Below are 19,421 nucleotides of genomic sequence, written 5' to 3' on the forward strand. Positions count from 1 at the left end.
ATGTTCACTGAGGACAGAAGCCCTGTGAAGAAAGGCAAAATAACCACAAAGTTGGATGGAAGAGGGATGAATTGCATGAAAGGACCACCCCATGAGGAACGAAAGAGGGGTCAGGTGGCAAGGAAATACATGACAGGCAGTCATAATTACAGTCTATCGTAAGTGTTTGACATGCCTTTAAGGTAGCGCATGGGGAACTGTCTGGGTCCCACACTGACATTTAAACATTGAGTTACTGACCCAGAACAAGAATGTGGCTAAGGGCTTCTGACTTTTTCTGATCTGCATACTTCTTCCTGGCATTATTACAGCCAGGAAGAGAGCATAACTTCAAGGCAACTAGCATTTTCAGAAGTTGGACAATAGCAGTTCACAGATTTCTCTTATGACAGGTTTTTTGTTTAGAAGGCTATGGATGGAGGGGGAAAGACATTTCCACAGAGGGTGATATTAAGAATCCCAGGGAAGCAATGCCTGGCTTCCATCATACTCTTTTCAATGTAACATAAGAAAAAGAGCCCCCCCCCCCAGGAAGAACACAGACAGATCCAAGGCAGAACTACAGCCGTTAGGGTTAACTAAAAGAAAAAGGTTAACAATAGAAAAATATATAAATCTTGCAAGCTACTCTAGAGCAACCTGAGACTACAATCAGAGTCAGGTATAAAGTAACCTGCGGTTACAACCTAGCGTCAGGTGTGGTATAACAATTCCTGTGAAACAAAGTGCAAATTCACAGCTGCTAAGCATTGATCACAATCCATTAGCCCCGGTTCACACAGGGGCGACTTGTCAGGCAACTTAGCTGCCTGACAAGTCGCATCCCGTTCTGTACTATGGAACCGTTCTAATGGGAGCTTCTCAAGTCGCTCCGAAAGGTTCCTGTACTACTTTTGGGGCGACTTCAGGCGACTTGCATTGACTTCTATACAGAAATCAATATTGCTAAAAAATGTAACTATGAATATAAAAAACTATTTTTTGTGTAACAAGCAAGCTCACAGTGAAAAAAAAAGATTTTTCTCCCACTTTACATCAATCCACAGAGACAAAAGTGCAATTGGGGTATTATACGTATTAATGTCCAAAAGGTGACTCTAGTGATGATAATCCTGATCAGAAGAGGGTGACTTAACACACGTGCTCCCCTCCCCCCCCCCCGTGTGAATATGCTCTCCTCCAACAGTGTGACCACACACTTAAAGTGGTGTTTGGGCCGAAATTATATTTTTTAAATAAAAATACCCCTATAATACACAAGCTTAATGTATTCTAGTAAAGTTAGTCTGTAAACTAAGGTCTGTTTTGTTAGTTTATAGCAGTAGTTTATTATTTTATAAACTTACAGCAGGCTGTGGCCATCTTAAGTGTGGGCATCTGAAGCCAGACTGTATTTCTTCCTGGATCTCACCCTTGCAGATCTCGCACATGCTCAGTGCAGCACAAGCAGTGTAATAGGTTTCAGGTCAGGTTTCCATAGCAACGGCAGTGTCAGAGGAAGTTGCCGCCCCTTCCCAGAAGGCATTGCAAACAGGAAATGATGCGATGGGCCGCGGCCAGGGAGGAGGAAGTAAAAAATGAATACAGCAGATATACAGTAGGTGCTGGGGAAAAAAATAAAAAAATATCCAATTCATTTACAGTGCACAGTTTAGTGAGGGATGCTGAAGAGTTGTAAAAGTGGGTGGAACTCCACTTTAAATTTGTTCCACATAAGCAGTTGAACCACTCCTGGGCTCTAAGTGAAACTGGCTCAGCAGGATCCCACAGGAAAATCCAGAGAAGTTCTCCTCAATTTAAGACAAGAAAGAATGTATTAAAAATGTATTTAGAAAACATAACATCAGGGTACTCACACGTTTGGAGAGGAATCCTATGCTTAATGCTTTTATAGTTTGGTGCGCTGGAAGCACCTAAAATATGTGAGTACCCTGATGTTATGTTTTCTAAATAAATGTTTGAACTAGCGATAATGCACTATCCAGCCTCTTTCTTGTTTTAATTTGAGGACAACTTCTCTGGATTTTCCTGTGGGATCCTGCTGAGCCAGTTTCACTTAGAGCCCAGGAATGGTTCAACTGCTTATGTGGACCAAACTTAAGTGTGCGGTCACACTGTTGGAGGTGAGCAGATTCAGACTTTGGGGAGCATGTGTGTGAAGTCACCCTCTTCTGATCAGGATTATCATCACTAGAGTCACATTTTGGAAATGAATACGTATAATACCCCAATTTGCACTTTTGTTTCTGTGGATTGATGTAAATTGGGAGGAAAAAAACTCTCTCTTTTTTTTCACTGTGAGCTTGCTTGTTACACAAAAAAATATTTTTTTTATATTCATAGTTACATTTTTTAGCAATATGGATTTTCATCGTTTATGGCACTATTCATGCATTTGTAAGGTTCGGTATCACACGGCGCTGCATTTTTTTGTTTTTTGTAAAAGAAAAAGGTTATGTTCTTACAGAAGACCTTAAAGTGAGTAACGCCTTTGAGCATGAAAGAAGGGCTCTGCGTGAGCAAGAACACCTGAGGAAGGCCTCAGAAGGACACAAAGTCCAATGGCAATGAAGAGGAGCCACTTCTTGCAAAAGGGAGTGTACAAAGAGTGCAAAAGCCAGGATGCTAGGAATAGGATATGCAAGCCCTAACCAGAACCGGTCATGACCAAGGGTTAGGTGTTTTGTGAACCCAAACCGAAGAAACTGCAGCACAAGAAATGGGAACAATTTCTAGGATGGGATTCCCTATCATCACACTACATAAGAACTACCTCTAATGACAGATTACAGAGTATGTGGAAGCGATCTGCTTGTTCATGAAAAAAAGGGACACCCGAACTAAAGGTTGAAATGTGCCTAACTAGAAAATATCAGGAAATTAGAGATGCTGGGAGATATCTGGGGCAAAGTCTGTAGCGTAACTCAAACAAGACTGTACCACGCTAGACCACCAAAAATATAACACCAATGTGCCAAGTAATATAGAGTTACAACAAAAGTGTTTGCATCCAATTAGTACGCAAATTAAACTTGTCAGCCAGTACATATAATACTGAGAATGCTAAAAATAAAGAAAATAATAAAAGTGCTTGAGGTAATAAACATAATTAAAGTCCTTATGTACCTGTTGGGCCGCTGATGAAGAAATTACTCTGTTCTCCAGCAGTGTCACAAGTTCTGCCAACGAGGCGGGTGTTATCATACTAGGAACAGGAAAAAAAAGAAAACGATAATTTACAAGTCTTTCAAAAAAATCCTTTTGCATTACTAAATTCCAATGTAATTTCCAGCAAAATACAAGACTTATTCGTAAATATGCAAAGATAAAGGTTTTTAGCGTGTCTGCTTTGAGTTCCTGAACAAAAAAAAAAAATGCTGCAAAAAGCATGGTGGCACATGATAAAGGCACACTTACACAATATTGTGCTTTTATGTGGCAAAAACAACACTGTACACAGTGCAAGTTCAATCAACCACTCTTTTTTAAACGGCAACTCAAAGCTACACTGATCAAGAGGTACATTACACAAATTTCCTCAGAACAAACCTTCCTAGCCAACAAGATCCAATTTAAATCTGTTCCTAAAGTTGACCATAGCATGGCATGGCAGATACTTTATTCGGTTCCAGTGACCCTCGGTAAGAGGGATGCCTGCTGGCCAATTACTTTGGAGAAGGGGGACTATAACCACAGTTTTCCGAATGGTCTGATCACATATTTTCCCTCCAAGATAATTTGCATTGGCAGCATCTTCCAGTGCAGCTTTTCTGCTCTGTCCTCTACTACAAACACAAACTCTTGGCTGAACAAAGTAACTGTTATTGATGTGGGTGCTGTGCAACAGACGCTCCAAAGGCAGTTGGATCATGCCTCCATATCAAACTTCCTTTAGTGTAAAAACACATCTTTACATATTAATAAACAGTAATATAGTAGTTATGTACTGTACATTTGCAAATATAATATATATGGTTACTACACAGTACTATAGAGATACCACTGTGTGGGGAACTCATCATGATCATTCATAAATCAAGACCCAACTAAACCTTTAGACCATGACATCTACTGAAACATTGAAAGTGATTGTAAAAGTTAATTTTTTTGTTTGTTTTTTTAATAACAAACATGCCTATACTTACCTGCTCTGTGCAATGTTTTTGCACAAAGCAGCCTTAATCCTCTTCTTCTGTGCTCCCCTGCCGGCGCTCTAGACCCCTTCTCTTCATCGGGTGCCCCCATGGAAAGCCACTGACACAGACAGCGGGACTTGGCCCCGCCCCTGCGCCACAGCTTTTGATTGACAGCAGCAGGAGCCAATGGCTGTCCAATGGAGAGAGATAGCTGGAGCCGCTGCGCTCATGCACATCGCTGGACCGGGCTCAGGTGAGAAAGAGTGAGGAGTCTGTAGGGGGGGCTGCAGTACAGAAGGTTTTCTATGCATTAAGGTGAAAAACCTTAACGTGGATGTAAACCTGAAATTTTCTTCATGAAGACGTCTACCTGGTAGAGTAGAGGATGTCAAGTCATCTGTGCCCAGTCTTGCCATGCAGAGTTAATCAAGCTCTGAGCAATCCTCTTGTCTTTTTTTACTGAGATAAAAAATGACACACTTCCCCCACTGCTGTGGCTGACATCTGATTTCTTTGTCTCATGAACGAGCAGAGAGCCGTGTGTGTGTGTTACGATTCCAGCTTCACATGCCCCCGCCTTTGTTCTCCAGCTCTCCCTGGATAGGCTGCTTCACACCTCAGCATGATTGGTGCATGCTGAAGTCATGTGGTGCCTTTCCTGATTTTTGACTTGATGTTACTCATCATGGGGCAGGATCAGCGTGACTAAAGAGTAGGAGAGTGTAGACGTGGGTGGGGAATCATGTGACATCACGAGAGCCAGCAAAGAGACCCATTCACTGATTCCAGAGTTTTGCGGTGCTCCTACTGCTGAAGAGGGTGACATTTGCAGGGTATGGATACATGCAGGAGGCTTGCATGTATATATACATTAATACTGTGCCATTAGATTATACTGGGTTTAAATCTACTTAAAAGTGGATGTAAACCCGGATTTTTTTTTTTTTAAATATATATCATACTGTAGAGTATAAGATTTCCTATCATTTGAGCCCAGTCTTGCCACACAGAGTTAAACCATCTCTGAGCAATCCTCTTTTATTGTTCAGTGAGAGAATTCTTGACAAACTGAGAAAAACTTTGTCAAATCCTCCCCCTTGCTGTGAGTGACAGCCTAAGACATGCATTATTTTTTAATTCCCTCCCCCACTCCTTTCTTCAGCAGCTCTGCAAGGATTGGCTGTTCCACACCTCAGCATGATTTGGCATGCCGAAGTCATGTGGTTACTTTCCTGTCTTTTCACTGGATGTTAGAGATCATAGCAGAAGTTCAGTGTTAGAAATACACAGGAGAGTGTAGAGGTGGGCGAGGAGTCTACTGACATCACGACTCCACCCACCGAGCTCCAGACAACAGACCCACCCACAGAATATGCAGTTTTCGGGTCTAATAACAGAGAGAGGGGAGACATTTGACAGGTAAAGATACATGCAGGAGGGATGTATAACCTTATAGATAACCCCTATGGCAGTAGTTTAGAAAGAATGACATTGGGTTTACATCCACTTTAAGGCTTTACAACCACTTTAAAATGGTTGCAAACCTCAAATGAAAACTGAACAAATAAAAAAAACACACAGGAGGGCGCAAGCGCCTAGCACATTAACCGGTTCTGGGCCGCCTTTCGCACATTTACTGTGGCAAGGTGGCCCAGCTGCGCGAAAGGACGTACCTGTATCTCGTTCAGTGCAGTAGCTCTGGGGGGCACACGTGCCGATTGGCCAGAGGGGGGGAAATCAGCCATCCACGATTGTTCCCAGAAGAGGCAGAATGGCGATCTGCCTATGTAAACAAGGCAGATCGCCGTTCTGTCAGAGGGAAATAGAGAGATCTTGTATTCCTGCTAAGCAGGAACACGGATCTCTATCTTTGCTGAGTCAAACCATCCCCCACACAGTTAACAAGCACTCCCTAGAGACACAGTTAACCCCTTCCCTGCCAGTGTCATTAGTACAGTAACAGTGCATATTTTTTAGCACTGATCGCTGTATTAATGTCACTGGTCCCCAAAAAAGTGTCAAAAATGTCAGTCAGGTGTCTGATTTGTCCGCCGCAATGTCGCAGTCCCGCTAAAAATTGCTAATCCCCGCCATTACTAGTAAAAAAAAAAAATAAAGAACTTTTTCGCAAACCAATCAATATACACTTATTGGGATTTTTTTTACCAAAAATATGTAGCTGAATACATATTGGCCTAAACTGATGAAGAAATTCGATTTTTTACATTTTTTTTACTGGGTATGTTGTATAGCAAAAAAAGTAAAAAATATTGTTTTGTTTTTTTTTTTTAAATTGTTGCACTTTTTTGGTTTATAGAGCAGAAAATAAAAAACGCAGATGTGATCAAATACCACCAAAAGAAAGCACTATTTGTGGGAAAAAAAAAAGTACACCAATTTTTTTTGGGTACAGCATCGCACGACCGCGCAATTGTCAGTTAAAGTAACACAGTGCCGTATCGCAAAAAATGGCCTGGTCATGAAGGGGGTAAAACCTTCCGGGGCTGAAGTGGTTAACAGAAATAACAAAAATGGGTACTCACAAAAGTAAAGGATATAAAAGCATAACACCATGAGATGAAAACCAGTGCAGGAATCGCGTAGCCTAACAATCGGTGGCATTGTGTGTGTTTTTTTTATAGTTTCGTTGGGTTCCCCGATCTGAGGAGGGCTGCATCGGTTGAGCATTCACGACAGATGTCATCTTTTGCACCTATGGTCTGCTGTATATTTGGACTTTGATGAGTTTCTGAGCAGTGGAAGTGATTGTGTGTTTTGTGTGAAAAATGAACCAAGCATATCCTTCTATAGTGTGTACTTGTCTTAATCCAGAGCACCTTGTGTGATTTCTAGCTTCTCTCTCCTCCATCTGTTATCTGTATGGGTCACTTCAGATCATTTACCCTGGCACCAAGCAATCCTGGGAGAATGCCCTCCAGTTGAGCACACAGCAGGTTACTGACAACCTTAGCTGTGATTGTTTCCCTATAAGAGTTGTGACCACTCCCTTCACTATTCCAGCCCCCTGCCTCCTGAAGCTCAGAAATAGCCTTAATCTGCTATAGAAGTTATACTGGAGATACGGTTTCAGATAAACAGGTACAACTTATGTAGGAGGATTTGTTTCACCTGTGTATCACCTGAGTCTATTTACATCAGTGGGTATATTCAAGGATTTACAACCACTTTATTCACAAAATATATTAATTCTTTATCTGTTATTGGCTTCAGGTTCTGTTCAAGTACTGGATCCTGCCAAGTTGTATAGCTGCAAAGTGGTAATACAGGCACTGGTAATGATGGAGGAATTCTTGAAAACATGCTCCACCGCTTACCTATACACCCCAAGTGACAACCTTCACATGTTTTATAAATATGAAGTAGCTGTGGTTACCAGTATGCTATAAATGTATAAAAATAGAACTAAAAACACAAACTTTAACATTCTTGTAGGTCCCCGACTAGACCCTTTTTTATTGCTCTTGTCCAGCTGTTTCAGGTTATCTCGCTGCTATGCATGTAATATAGTAATATGTTTTACTATATATTTATGCCTGCACTGAAAGATTAACGTTTTTTTGGCAGGAGGATTATTTCCTAAACCCTGTAGCAGCTTCAGAAATGACTTACAGGTACCTTGTAAACAAATCTCACCTTTGTTTGATAGTGAGATTTTCCTGCCGAAGGTAGCCAAGCAAATCCTTAATTACCCATCCAATTATCTTCTTTGGGTCAACTCTGGTCATTCTGACCACAGTTTCAAAATAATCTTTGAGTCCATCTTCATTCTAAAGAAAAGTAGCATGCAGGAGAGAAATGGAAACATTTTTATATACAAAACAATCAGTTTATAAAGGTTGTTGAAATGCATCACAGTTTTATAGCCTTTTATCACTAAATTTAAAAGAGAAGCATGTTTTTTTTTTTTTTTGCCTAAACATACTTACCTAGATGGATGCAGCATCAGACCAATGCTGCCTCTGTTCCCCGCCACCTCAGCACTGAGAACCAACCCATCGAACATTGCCGATGGTTCAGTTCTCACACCAAGTGGAGAGCTGCTGCCTGTCAGTCAGTAGCTCTCCTCCTCCACGCTCACTGGAGCGCTGTGCTGTGGAGGGGCGAACAGCTGCTGTCTCAGTGGCTCAGCGTCTCGCTGAGATGATGAGACTGCCATCAGTCCAGGCAGCTAGTGGAGCCACACTTCCTAAGTCGGGATGATACTGGTGATGTCAGCGTCTGAGCGAACTTCAGACCACTCTGTTCTGGAAACTGGTCACAGGACTGCAAAACAAATTGCACTCCTGTGACCCATAGGAGAAGCCCAGGCTAAAATGCTCAGACAGAATTACAATACTTTGGCAGGTCAAACGATTCCCAAACATGTTTCAGATGCTTATCTACAGTTCAGTTTTAAGGAAACTACTGTTAACTTTTCACAGGTTTCACAATGTAAAGTGTTCCCTTATTTGAATCTTATTGAGACCACTCACTTAGCAAGAGAACCTACAGCTGTTTCAGTGGTGAACTTTCTGCCACAGGGAACATTAACCAGTTCTTTTCTTCTAAAATGCCATTAGACATCAGAAATACAGGGGGTACGGGGGGGGGGGGGGGTCATTCTACTTTTTTTGAACAGATTAGCATTTAGAGGCCTAGAGCTGAACACATTTTGCAATTTCAGATCAACAATGTACCAATATATAAATGTTTTTTGTTTTTTTGTTTTACAAAACTTTGTAGAGAGAAAGAGGTTTTAAACATTGGAAATTTCAGGGAACTTCAAAGCAGTAACAGGATGAAAAAGAAAAAACAAAAAAAACATGAAAAGTGAAGATTCATTGGGAGGTTATATTTGTTTTGTGCGGACTCTCCCAGTTTGTCTTTGGTAAGATGACATATTTTAGTATCTGCCAGGATTTCTGCAGTCTGATAACTACAAAGTGAAAACCAATTTAGAAGATCACAGGCATGCCATTACAGACAAGAATCTATTTTAGCCAAGACCATACACGATACAAGAGACAGTTGGTGGTACAAAACTTAAAATCGTGGTGTCTGTGCTTGAATGTAAACATCTATACAGCACTTTACATCATCTCTATCACATACCACTGTTTACTGGGAACAGTTTGTGCCCAGGGTTTATTAGAAAACAGAATCAATGAGGGGAATTATAATAGGGGTATGAATAAACTGAAACTTGATTTCCATTTTCTTCTTGGGCTGGCAAAGAGATCTGTTTCAATCCCCTAAATAAATACCTTAACTTCCAAGATGCAAAGAGGAAATTAGCAAACGTTTAACAGTAGTAACCCAGAGAGGGTACATGAAAAAAAAAGGACATGGAATTGTAACTTATAAACAACATTAAAAAGCTATCTAAATCCAACAACAAAAATGTAATATACTGCAGCCTAATAGACCTTAGATGTAATTGCTGCATTATGTTCATTTTTCAGGCCAAGAACATTTTTAGCAAGTACAAAAATACCCGTCAACCTTTTTAGTGCCCTTATAATTGTCTTTGAACTGATCTCAATCAATAAAATATCTTCCTTCCAAGTTATTTTCCGTAAACCACAAATTTCCCTGCTCCCCATGTAATGAATACAGAAAAAGGAAGACACGTTTGTTGTGCAAATCAGGCATGCAGCCTGGGAGGCAAACATGTCTTTCTCCACAGATACAGTGAAGTAGTGAGTGTAGCCACCCTGGGACAAGAAGTGTGTTATTTGTAGGATTACAAGGTGAAAACAAAGAAAAAAAAAAGCCTGAAATAAAACAAATGCAGACACCACACTTGAGGGCTGGTGGTTTAGGTACAACGTAAAGAATCTCTGTCACAAAGGAAGAGGGGCATAATGCTGTGTGCAGGAAGTGTAGACACCTGAATTGACCTCCCAAAACATCCAGTCGTGGCCAAAGCACCAACGTTTTTGAGTAGTGTTGCAGCTTGCGGCTAAATGAAGGTGAGGCACTAAAGTACGTTACACACTTAAGCCTCGTACACATGGTACGATTTTTGGCAGGGGATTGTCTGTTGACATGGAAAAAATCCATGGATTTTGTTGTCGGAATGTCCGATCAATGTCCGACCGTGTGTACAGGGCATAATTCATGCAAAAGGTGTTTTATCGGGTTGAAGTCAGGACTCTGTGCAAGCCAGTCAAGTTCCTCCACTCCAAACTCCCTCATCCATGTCTTTATGGACCTTGTTTGTGCACTGGTCATATTGGAACAGGAAGTGGCCATCCCCAAACTGTTTCCACAAAGTTGGGAGCATGAAATTGTCCAAAATGTCATGGTATGTTGATGCCTTAAGAGTTCTCTTCACTAGAACTAAGGGACCAAGCCCAACCCCGAAAAACAACCCCATACCATAATCCCCCCCCCCACCCCCACCAAATGATTTGGACCAGTGCACAAAGCAAGGTCGATAAAGACATGGATGAGCAAGTTTGGGGTGGAGGAACTTGACTGGCCTGCACAGAGTCCTGACCTCAACCAGAGAGAACACCTTTGGGATGAATTAGAGTGGAGACTGCGAGTCAGGCCTTCTCGTACACATCAGTGCCTGACCTCACAAATGCGCTTCTGGAAGAATGGTCAAATATTCCCATAGACACAATCCTAAACAATGTGGACAGCCTTCCCAGAAGAGTTGAAGCTGTTATAGCTGCAAAGGGCAGGCAAACTCAATATTGAACCCTACGGACCAAGACTGGGATGCCATTAAAGTTCATGTAATGGAAGGTGTCCCAATACTTTTGGTAATATAGTGCATGTCATTAGTTAAATTTGTCACAGTTCTGTTCTGCATTGAGGCCTGTTTATCAGAAGGTTTACAGAGAAATCCCATTTCCACTGCCTATACAAGTAACTTTGAAAATGAAGGGTTGTGACAGACATACAGATTTAGCACAAAGATAAACAAGATGTGAGTCTGCCTGTCCTCAAAACTGCATTGAAGTAAACTGCTTTTGGTTGATCAACAAAAATGACATAGATATGTCATCCATACAAGCACATCAAGTTGGCCATTTTTATTGCACTGCACCTCCAGTTTGCATTGCAGTGAGAACTGGCACATAAAAACAATTATTTTCTATGTGCCCTAGGTGTCACTGGCATTCTGTGTGGAAAAAGCCAGTCACTGCTCAAATGTGAATAAGCCTTTTTCAAAAACAGTGCACAAAGCAAAATTTACATGGAAAGACCTATAACCCATATCAATCAATAACATTTAAAGTGGTTGTAAAGTCACCTTCATTACTAACTAGTTATATCAGGTTAAATTGTTCAGTGCCATTGTTTTTTAAAAATGATGCAGTGCAATACCTTATTTTTCAGCGTCATTGTCATGGAGCTCTCCTGCCCCACTCCAATGATTATAGAGGGAGGGGCTGAGGGTTCCCTCCGATGTCACCAGGAGGAGAGCCTCGGGCGGTCACGTGACCGCTCAGCGGCTGTCTTCAGTAAGGTGCATCACATCATTTTTAAAATACAACAGCACTGAACAATTTAAACTGATATAACAGAGGGAATACTAGTTAGTAATGAATGTTATTAGGCATAGTATGGCAGCAGCAGGGGAGGGGCGGGGAGGGCACGGATCACACATGAGCTGACAGGCATGAAGGGGAGATGATGGGGGAGAGAGGACAGAGCAGGGCTGCGGATGATGGAGGCACGTAAACTGACCATGGTGACAGGGCTCAGCAGCCATGATATACCGTGGTCAGTTTACAGGGGGAGGGCAGAACCTGGCTAGTTCAGCCAGGTTTTTAAGTGACAGAAATATTTTATATTTAGCAATATTTAGCAATTATATTTTTATTTAGCAATACGCCTGCCATTTTCAGTTATGCAAAGAAGCATCTCAAGAAAATGAAAATAGTAAAAAATACATTTAATTAGCACTGGTAATAACAACTGCAGGATGTCTACAAGAACTTTATAGTTTCCAGGCAGCAAAGCTTTCAATATGTGATTTAGTTGTAAATACGCCTCTTCTGGACCATTATTGCATGCATCAACAGTTTCTTAGTCCACTCTTCAAACAATAACTGACAACAGGTTGTTATAGCAACAGGCAACATATATGCATTTTTGCGGCTAAGGAGAGTTTAGTAGTTTTTATGTTTAACCACTTGCCTATCCCCCTTCCAGCCCAGGCCATTTTCAGCTTTCAGCGCTGTCGCACTTTGAATGACAATTGTGCGGTCGTGCTACACTGTACCCAAACAAATTGTTTACAAAAAAAAAAGACCAAACATTTTGAAAAAAAAAAGTTTTTTTACTTTTTTTCTGTCAGTAAATTTTGTAACGAAGTAATTTTTCACCTTCACTGATGTGTGCTGATGAGGCGGCTCTGATAGGCTGAACTGGTGGGCATTGATGAGGCGGCACTGATTAGGTGGCACTGATGAGTAGGCACTATTATGTCGCACTTATGGGCACTGATATGTGGCACTGATGAACACTGATAGGCGGCACTGATGGGCACTGTTAGGTGGCACTGGTAGGCACTAATAGGTGGCACTGATGGGCACTGATAGGCGGCACAGATAGGCGGTACTGATGGGAATTGATGGGTGGCACAGATGGGCGACACTGATGGGTATTGATTGGCAGCAGTGATGGGCATTGATGGGCAGCACTGATAGGTGGCATTGATTGCCAGCACTGACTGGCATCACTAATGGGCACTGATTGGTGGCACTTGTGGGCAGTGGTGGGCACTGATTGCTGCCACTGGTGGGCACTGATAGCTGGCATTGGTGGGCAATAGTCGGCACTGACACTTTTTTCTTTATTGTAATCAGGGCACTGATGATCAGTGCCCTGATTACATTTCTACATATCCCCCTGTGAGGAGATGCCGCTGATTGGCTCTCCTCTCCTCACACACTGTCAGTGTAAGGTGAGGAGAGCCGATTACTGGCACTTCCTTGTTTACATGTGACTGGCTGTGATTGGACACAGCCGATCACATGGTTAAAGAGCCGCGGACGCGGCTCTTTACAGAGATCGGGGTTGCGGCGTGTCCTAGCGAACGAGAGCTGCACCGCTCCGCTGTCACTTGACAGTGGGCGGGCAGCAAGCAGTTAAACTAATGTGTAAAGGATAAGATACATAAATGGAAAAAAAACAAAGGGATCAATAAGAATAATTAATGTAAAACAACAAAAGTGGACTAGTATATGACATGATTATGCCAATGGTAATATCATAAATGAAAGAGTAAAACTGAAAACACAACTGTAATGCAGGGCCAGTTGTTAAAGCACACCTGCAGCAGAGCAAAATTGACCACACTGTAATTTGGGTAACCCTCCCCCCGAAATCTCCATTTGTCTGAAGGTTTGTTCCAAATTGCCCCTGTACAACCCCCAGCCCCCTTAAACCTAGGCACAAATTTCAACCAAACCTGGTTAAAGCTCTTTCCCCCATGTTTGTCTGACTGTTGCCCATCAAGTGATTGGTCAATGGGCTTAGTGCAGGAGTAGGGAGGGAACAGCCCACAGCACAACCCTACAACTTGATTCAGAATTTAGAAAACCTTGGGGTTTGGGGCTTCCTACGTGCTCTGAAAGTGTCTGCTCTTGCACCTAAGTGTCAGTCACTGGGCATGCTTTCTAGTCACTTTATGACCTTGAGGCCGGGTTCACACTAGTACGACAAACTTTCCAACATTGGGAGCTCATGTCACATGACGTGTGAAAATCAATGTTTCCCTATGACAGCCATCTTAACTGGTCCGACACAAGTCGGTCCGACTTTGAAAATGCTCCCTGCACTACTTTGGTCCGACTTTGATCCTACTTCAGCCCATTGAATATCACTGAAGACAGATCAAAGTCGGATTGTGGTCTTAACTGATCCGACTTTGGCATGCGACTTGTGCTCTGATGATCTTGAAGGGGAACGCCACGTCAAATGAAAAAAAAAAAAAAAAGGCATAGGTTCCCCCTCCAAGACCATACCAGGCCCTTCGGTCTGGCATGGATTTTAAGGGGAACCCCCCACGCCGAAGATCATCATGGGGTCCCCCCAAAATCCATACCGGTCCCTTATCCGAGCAAGCAGCCCGACAGGCATGCCCTCAAGAAATCGGAAGTGACGCCGGGGCTGCCTTAATAAATTACTTTAAAAACCTTCGTGCTGCATTTTATTTTTGACACTTTTCTTTTAGGTGAATGCGTAGGGGTACAATGTACCCCATACTCATTCCCGAAGGGTGAGGGGGCTGGGATCTGGGGGCCCCCTGTTAAAGGGGGCTTCCAGATTGCGATAAGCCCCCCTCCTGCAGACCCCGACAACCAACAGCCAGGGTTATCAGGAAGAGGCCCTTGTCCTCATCAACATGGAGACAAGGTGCTTTGGGGTGGGGGGCGCAAAGCCCCCCTCTGCCCCAAATCATCCACCCCTCCCCATGTTGAGGGCATGCGGCCTGGTATGGCTCAAGAGGGGGGGTGCTCTCGCTCGTCCCCACCCCCTTCCCTGATCTGCCGGGCTGTGTGCTCAGATAAGGGTCTGGTATGGATTTTGGGGAGACCCCATGCCAATTTTCGGCATGGGGGTTTCCCTTAATCACCCTTAAAATCCATGCCAGACAGAGGGGGAACCCATGCCATTTTTTTTTTTTTTTATTTAGTGTGGAGTTCCCCCTAGCGATTCATACCAGACACAAAGTGTCGGGATCAAAGTCGGACGGATGTCGGACTTCAAGTCGCAGGGCAAAGTCGGATCCACAGTCGTACGACTGTCGTGTTGTACCAGTGTGAACCCGGCCTTACAGGTATGTATAACCTGCAAATCATACAAATTCCAACAGTAAATTATGTTTCAGTTGTACATCACAATCATTTATTGAGATACAATAAGGGTAATATGTTCTCTTTGCCGTTACCTTAATTTCTTATTAAAAAACATAGAAACAGAAAAGTGACAGCAGAAAAAGACTGGAATAGTCCATCGAGTCTGCCCATTACATATTTTTGTTGTTTTTTGTTTTGTTTTTATTTTTTTGTTAGGTTATTTTTTTTTTTTTGGGGGGGGGGGTTCATTAACCTTGTTGTCTGACTATAGAGCTATGTTTATCCCAAGCATGTTTGAAGCCATTTACTGTTGACTGTCTCACTACCTCTGTTGGAAGTTTATTCCACTCATCAACTACCCTTCCAGTAAAATAATACTTTCTAGGATTCATTTTAAACTTTCCTCCAGTTAGTTTGAGGTCATGTCCCCGTATTCTTGATTTTGGTTTCATATTGAAAAGATTGCATTCCTGAACCTTACGCACCCCCTTGATGTATTTAAAGGTTTCAATTGTGTCTCCCCTTTCCCGTCTTTCCTCCAGACTGTACATATTACGTTTTTGAAGTTGCTCTCAATATGTTTTATCCCCCACACCTTTCGCCATTTTTGTTACTCGTCTCTGAACTTTTTCTACATTATCAATATCTTTCTGTAAGTGAGGTCTCCAGAACTGGACACAGTATTCTAAATGAGGTCTCACTAAAAATGTATATAGGGGAATCGAGACCTTCTTCCTCCTGCTGGTGATCCCTCTAGGGATGCATCCTAGCATTCTATTCACTTTTCCCTCTGCCTGGTCCCTTTGTTTGCTTATTTTGAAATCATCTGGAATAAGCACCCCCAAATCTTTTTCCTCTCTAGTGCTGGCTAACACTGTACCCCCAATGTTGTACTCTCTAAGGGGATTCTTTTTCCCTAGGTGCATTATTTTACATTCAGAAATATTGAACTGCAGTTTCCATTGCTTTGACCAATCTTCCAGCAGTGCCAAATCATGTTCCATGTTACAGACACCTGCAAGGTTATCAACCCTATTACACACCTTTGTGTCATCAGCAAAAAGACATACCTTGCCCAACAAACCTTTAGTTATTTCACTTACATATAGGTTAAATAAAACAGGACTCAGTACAGAGCATTGTGGTAACCCACTAGTGACTGGTCTCTGTTCTGAGGGAACCCCATTTAGGAACCACAAACCCCATTTAATGGAGCAGACAGAATATGGAACCAGTTCAAAACTTTCAATGTAATATTACCAACGTACACATTCCTGTAGAAATGGTGGTTTATAAATGAGTGCTGAACCAACCACAGGCTCGAACCGTGTATAGTCAAAAATAGTGTTTGGGAAGGGGTCCTGAGCGGCTCCGAAACGCCACTTTCTGTTGTAGTTATGTGATCGCTGGTTAAACTTTTGGACCCATTTTTGGAGACCCTGGTGTGCTAGTGAACTTTCTTTTCTTAAAACATGGAACCATTCAGCTTATATCTTCAGCTTGTTAGCTAAAATATAACTAAAAGCAAACCTTTCTTTTTGATTTTGGATAGAGTGCAAAATAATTAGAACACCTGTCAGGTATGTATACCTGTCTGTGCCCTTGTTAGGGAGATTCACACTATTAGACCTGCTTACTGTTATCACCAAAGGTAAAGTGAAGTAAAAGAAAATGCCAAATTTTGTGTTGTCCTCAGAACAGGAATAGTGGGGACATCTTCCAACAGAAACCCTAGTTCTACTGACCGTGGTGACAATGAAGGATTTTCTCTTACTTTCTGTTTTGGCTATGGGACAGGATGTGAAGGGAAATCTCCCCAATAGGATGTAGATGGCAAAAAATAAACATTATGTGATCCAAAATGAAAAATAAAGTTTTGCTTTTAGCTCTAATTTAAGCTTTGAAAATGAAAGAAGGTGATTGGTTGCCATGCACAGCTGCTCTGGATTATGTCTGATCTAGTTTTGGATAAATTCCCCTCTATGTATCTTTCCACACGGAGGGGAAAGATACAGAGGCGGCTTTTATTACTAGTGATTACTGCGATTGGTCATCGCAGTGATCATGTGACTGGGAACAAATCCCCCAAATAAAGGTATGCACATATGTGGCAAAGCAGTTAAAAGCCTAGTTCATGCTATTCCATATGTGAACATAGGCAGATTAAGGGGGTTAACATGTACCCCGTATATTTATTAAAAAAAAAAAAAAAAAAAAGAGTACTTTTTATGTCAGGTATGTTTGCCCCAGAGCCAGTTCATTACACAGCACATTAAATATTAGTATTGTATTATGCCCTGTACACACGATCGGACATTGATCGGACATTCCGACAACAAAATTCATGGATTTTTTCCGACGGATGTTGGCTCAAACTTGTTTTGCATACACACGGTCGCACAAAGTTGTCGGAAAATCGCGGTGACGTAAAACACGTACGACGGGACTATAAACGGGGCAGTAGCCAATAGCTTTCGTCTCTTAATTTATTCTGAGCATGCATGATACTTTGTGCTTCGGAATTGTCCACACACGGTCGGAATTTACACGAACGGATTTTGTTGTCGGAAAATTTTATAGCCTGCTCTCAAACTTTGTGTGTCGGAAATTCTGATGGAAAAAGTCCGATGGAGCCCACATACGGTCGGAATTTCTGACAACAAGCTCTGAACGCACATATTCCATCGGAAAGTCCAACCGTGTGTACAGGGAATAAAACTACCAATTTAAGAGAATATCTCAGCATTCAGAATTCGGAAACATTTAACAGATAAAACAGGCAACATTAAAGCATTCCTTGTGTTAAAAGATTATAACTGAATTTTACAGTTATAAGCAACCATTTTTTCTGAATGAAAACTACTCATTCAGTTTTTACTATTGTGATTAGCTGTGATTGGCCACAGTTAGTCACATGGTACAGATTAGCTGCGATTGGCCCTGTCTGCAGCATGTTATAACTGTGACCAATCACAGAGCTCATCACAATAGTACACAATGAAAGGCATGTAACAAAAGCATTTCATTGTGTACAACTGTCATATGATATGCTGTGATTGGTCACAGCGGTCACATGGACATGGCGGTTGACAGATTGTGGTGGAAAGCAGCCCGGAACAACAGTGCTCCCGCCCAGCTGCCATATTACAATAGGCCGGATGGGAAGGGGTTCTGTGAATATACTACAAGTCCTGTCTGCCATCACAGAGAACGGCTTGTAGTTCTCAATGAACCTCCAGGGGGCAGATGAGCATGTCCTTGTAGTTCATTACTCTTCCTGCTCTCCAGTAACTGTCTGGAAGGTATAGGGCAGATAGCTGTACTGAGTGTCTGCAGCAGCCTGATATTGCACCCTTGATCTGCTGATCGTGGATGCAATGCTCTTCCTAAGAAAAAAGTATTAAATGCACATTTATTAACCTGCAAAAAATGTGCATGCATTATTTTTTTTAAGTGACCTTATCCTTTGAAAACCTCTGAGACCAATGCTATAATTTTAAGGCTCATTTTCTCTTCCTCAATTACTTGTTTGAAAACTAAAGGTCATAGGGGGAAATTTACTAAAATTGGTGCACACAGAATTTGATGCAGCTGTGCATAGTAGCCAATCAGCTTCTAGATTTTATTGTCAAAGCATAATTGAACAAGCTGAAGTTAGAAGCTGATCGTTACTATGCATTGCTGCACCAGATTATGTGTGCATCAGTTTTAGTTAATCTCCCCCATAGTGTCAAACAGGCAAAACTTTTACTCCCTTGTTAATTATTCCAAAGCATCGGTCTGTTATTATTACATTAATACAATCTTTAGAGCACTGACTAGCTCAAAAGAAACTTACCACTAGAACAAAACTGTGCTCAGGCAAGATCCCATATTCATCAACAAGTCTTTCCCTGGTGACACTTGGAAGTTCTGGCAACATTTCTTTAATCAAGTCTATATTTATAACTTGATTGGCATCCACATTATTTGGTAATGTCTTGGTATCATAAAGTATCAGTGGGGGAAGGTTTGGTTCTGGCATAAACCTTTAAAGAACACAGAAGAACATTTGAAACACAAAAAAAAACACATAGAAATTGACCAAAATACTACTTGTTAAACTCCCTACCAAGCCCCCTGCTCAACCAGTGTTTTGCAATGAACTTCGCATACCTAAATAATTGCAGTAATGCGACTGCCAAAGCAACATATAGATGCTTATAAGGAGAATATGTGCAGGGATGCACATGTACAAGACTAGAGTTGGGCATTATAATGTCATAAAAAAAGGAATTTTGATTTACCTACAAATTTCCCATCTTGAAGTACAGTACAGGACACAGGACTTGTATTCATAGACTGTGACCATATATGGGCTACCTTCAGGTGATTAAATACTGGCAAAACACTTTGCTAAAGGCCGCCCCCTACTGTACGCTCACATAACCCCACCCACTCTGTGAGACTCAGGTTTTAATGC

General features: G+C 41.8%; 1 protein-coding gene across 4 annotated transcripts in view; it reads right to left on the minus strand.

Moving 5' to 3' along the window:
* The window catches only part of GATB (glutamyl-tRNA amidotransferase subunit B), a 209,308-nt gene that overhangs the window by 31,587 nt on the left and 158,300 nt on the right, over positions 1 to 19,421 (minus strand). For all 4 annotated transcript variants that reach the window (XM_073605024.1, XM_073605015.1, XM_073605009.1 and 1 more), the window contains 3 exons: positions 18,798 to 18,987; positions 7,791 to 7,924; positions 3,127 to 3,205 (listed from right to left, as the gene is read on the minus strand). In XM_073605024.1, coding sequence (XP_073461125.1) covers positions 3,127 to 3,205; positions 7,791 to 7,924; positions 18,798 to 18,987 — 403 coding nt within the window. The remainder of the gene's footprint in view (positions 1 to 3,126; positions 3,206 to 7,790; positions 7,925 to 18,797; positions 18,988 to 19,421) is intronic.

The sequence above is a fragment of the Aquarana catesbeiana genome, linkage group LG01, assembly GCF_042186555.1.
Source record: "Aquarana catesbeiana isolate 2022-GZ linkage group LG01, ASM4218655v1, whole genome shotgun sequence".
In the NCBI taxonomy this organism is placed as follows: Eukaryota; Metazoa; Chordata; class Amphibia; order Anura; family Ranidae; genus Aquarana; species Aquarana catesbeiana.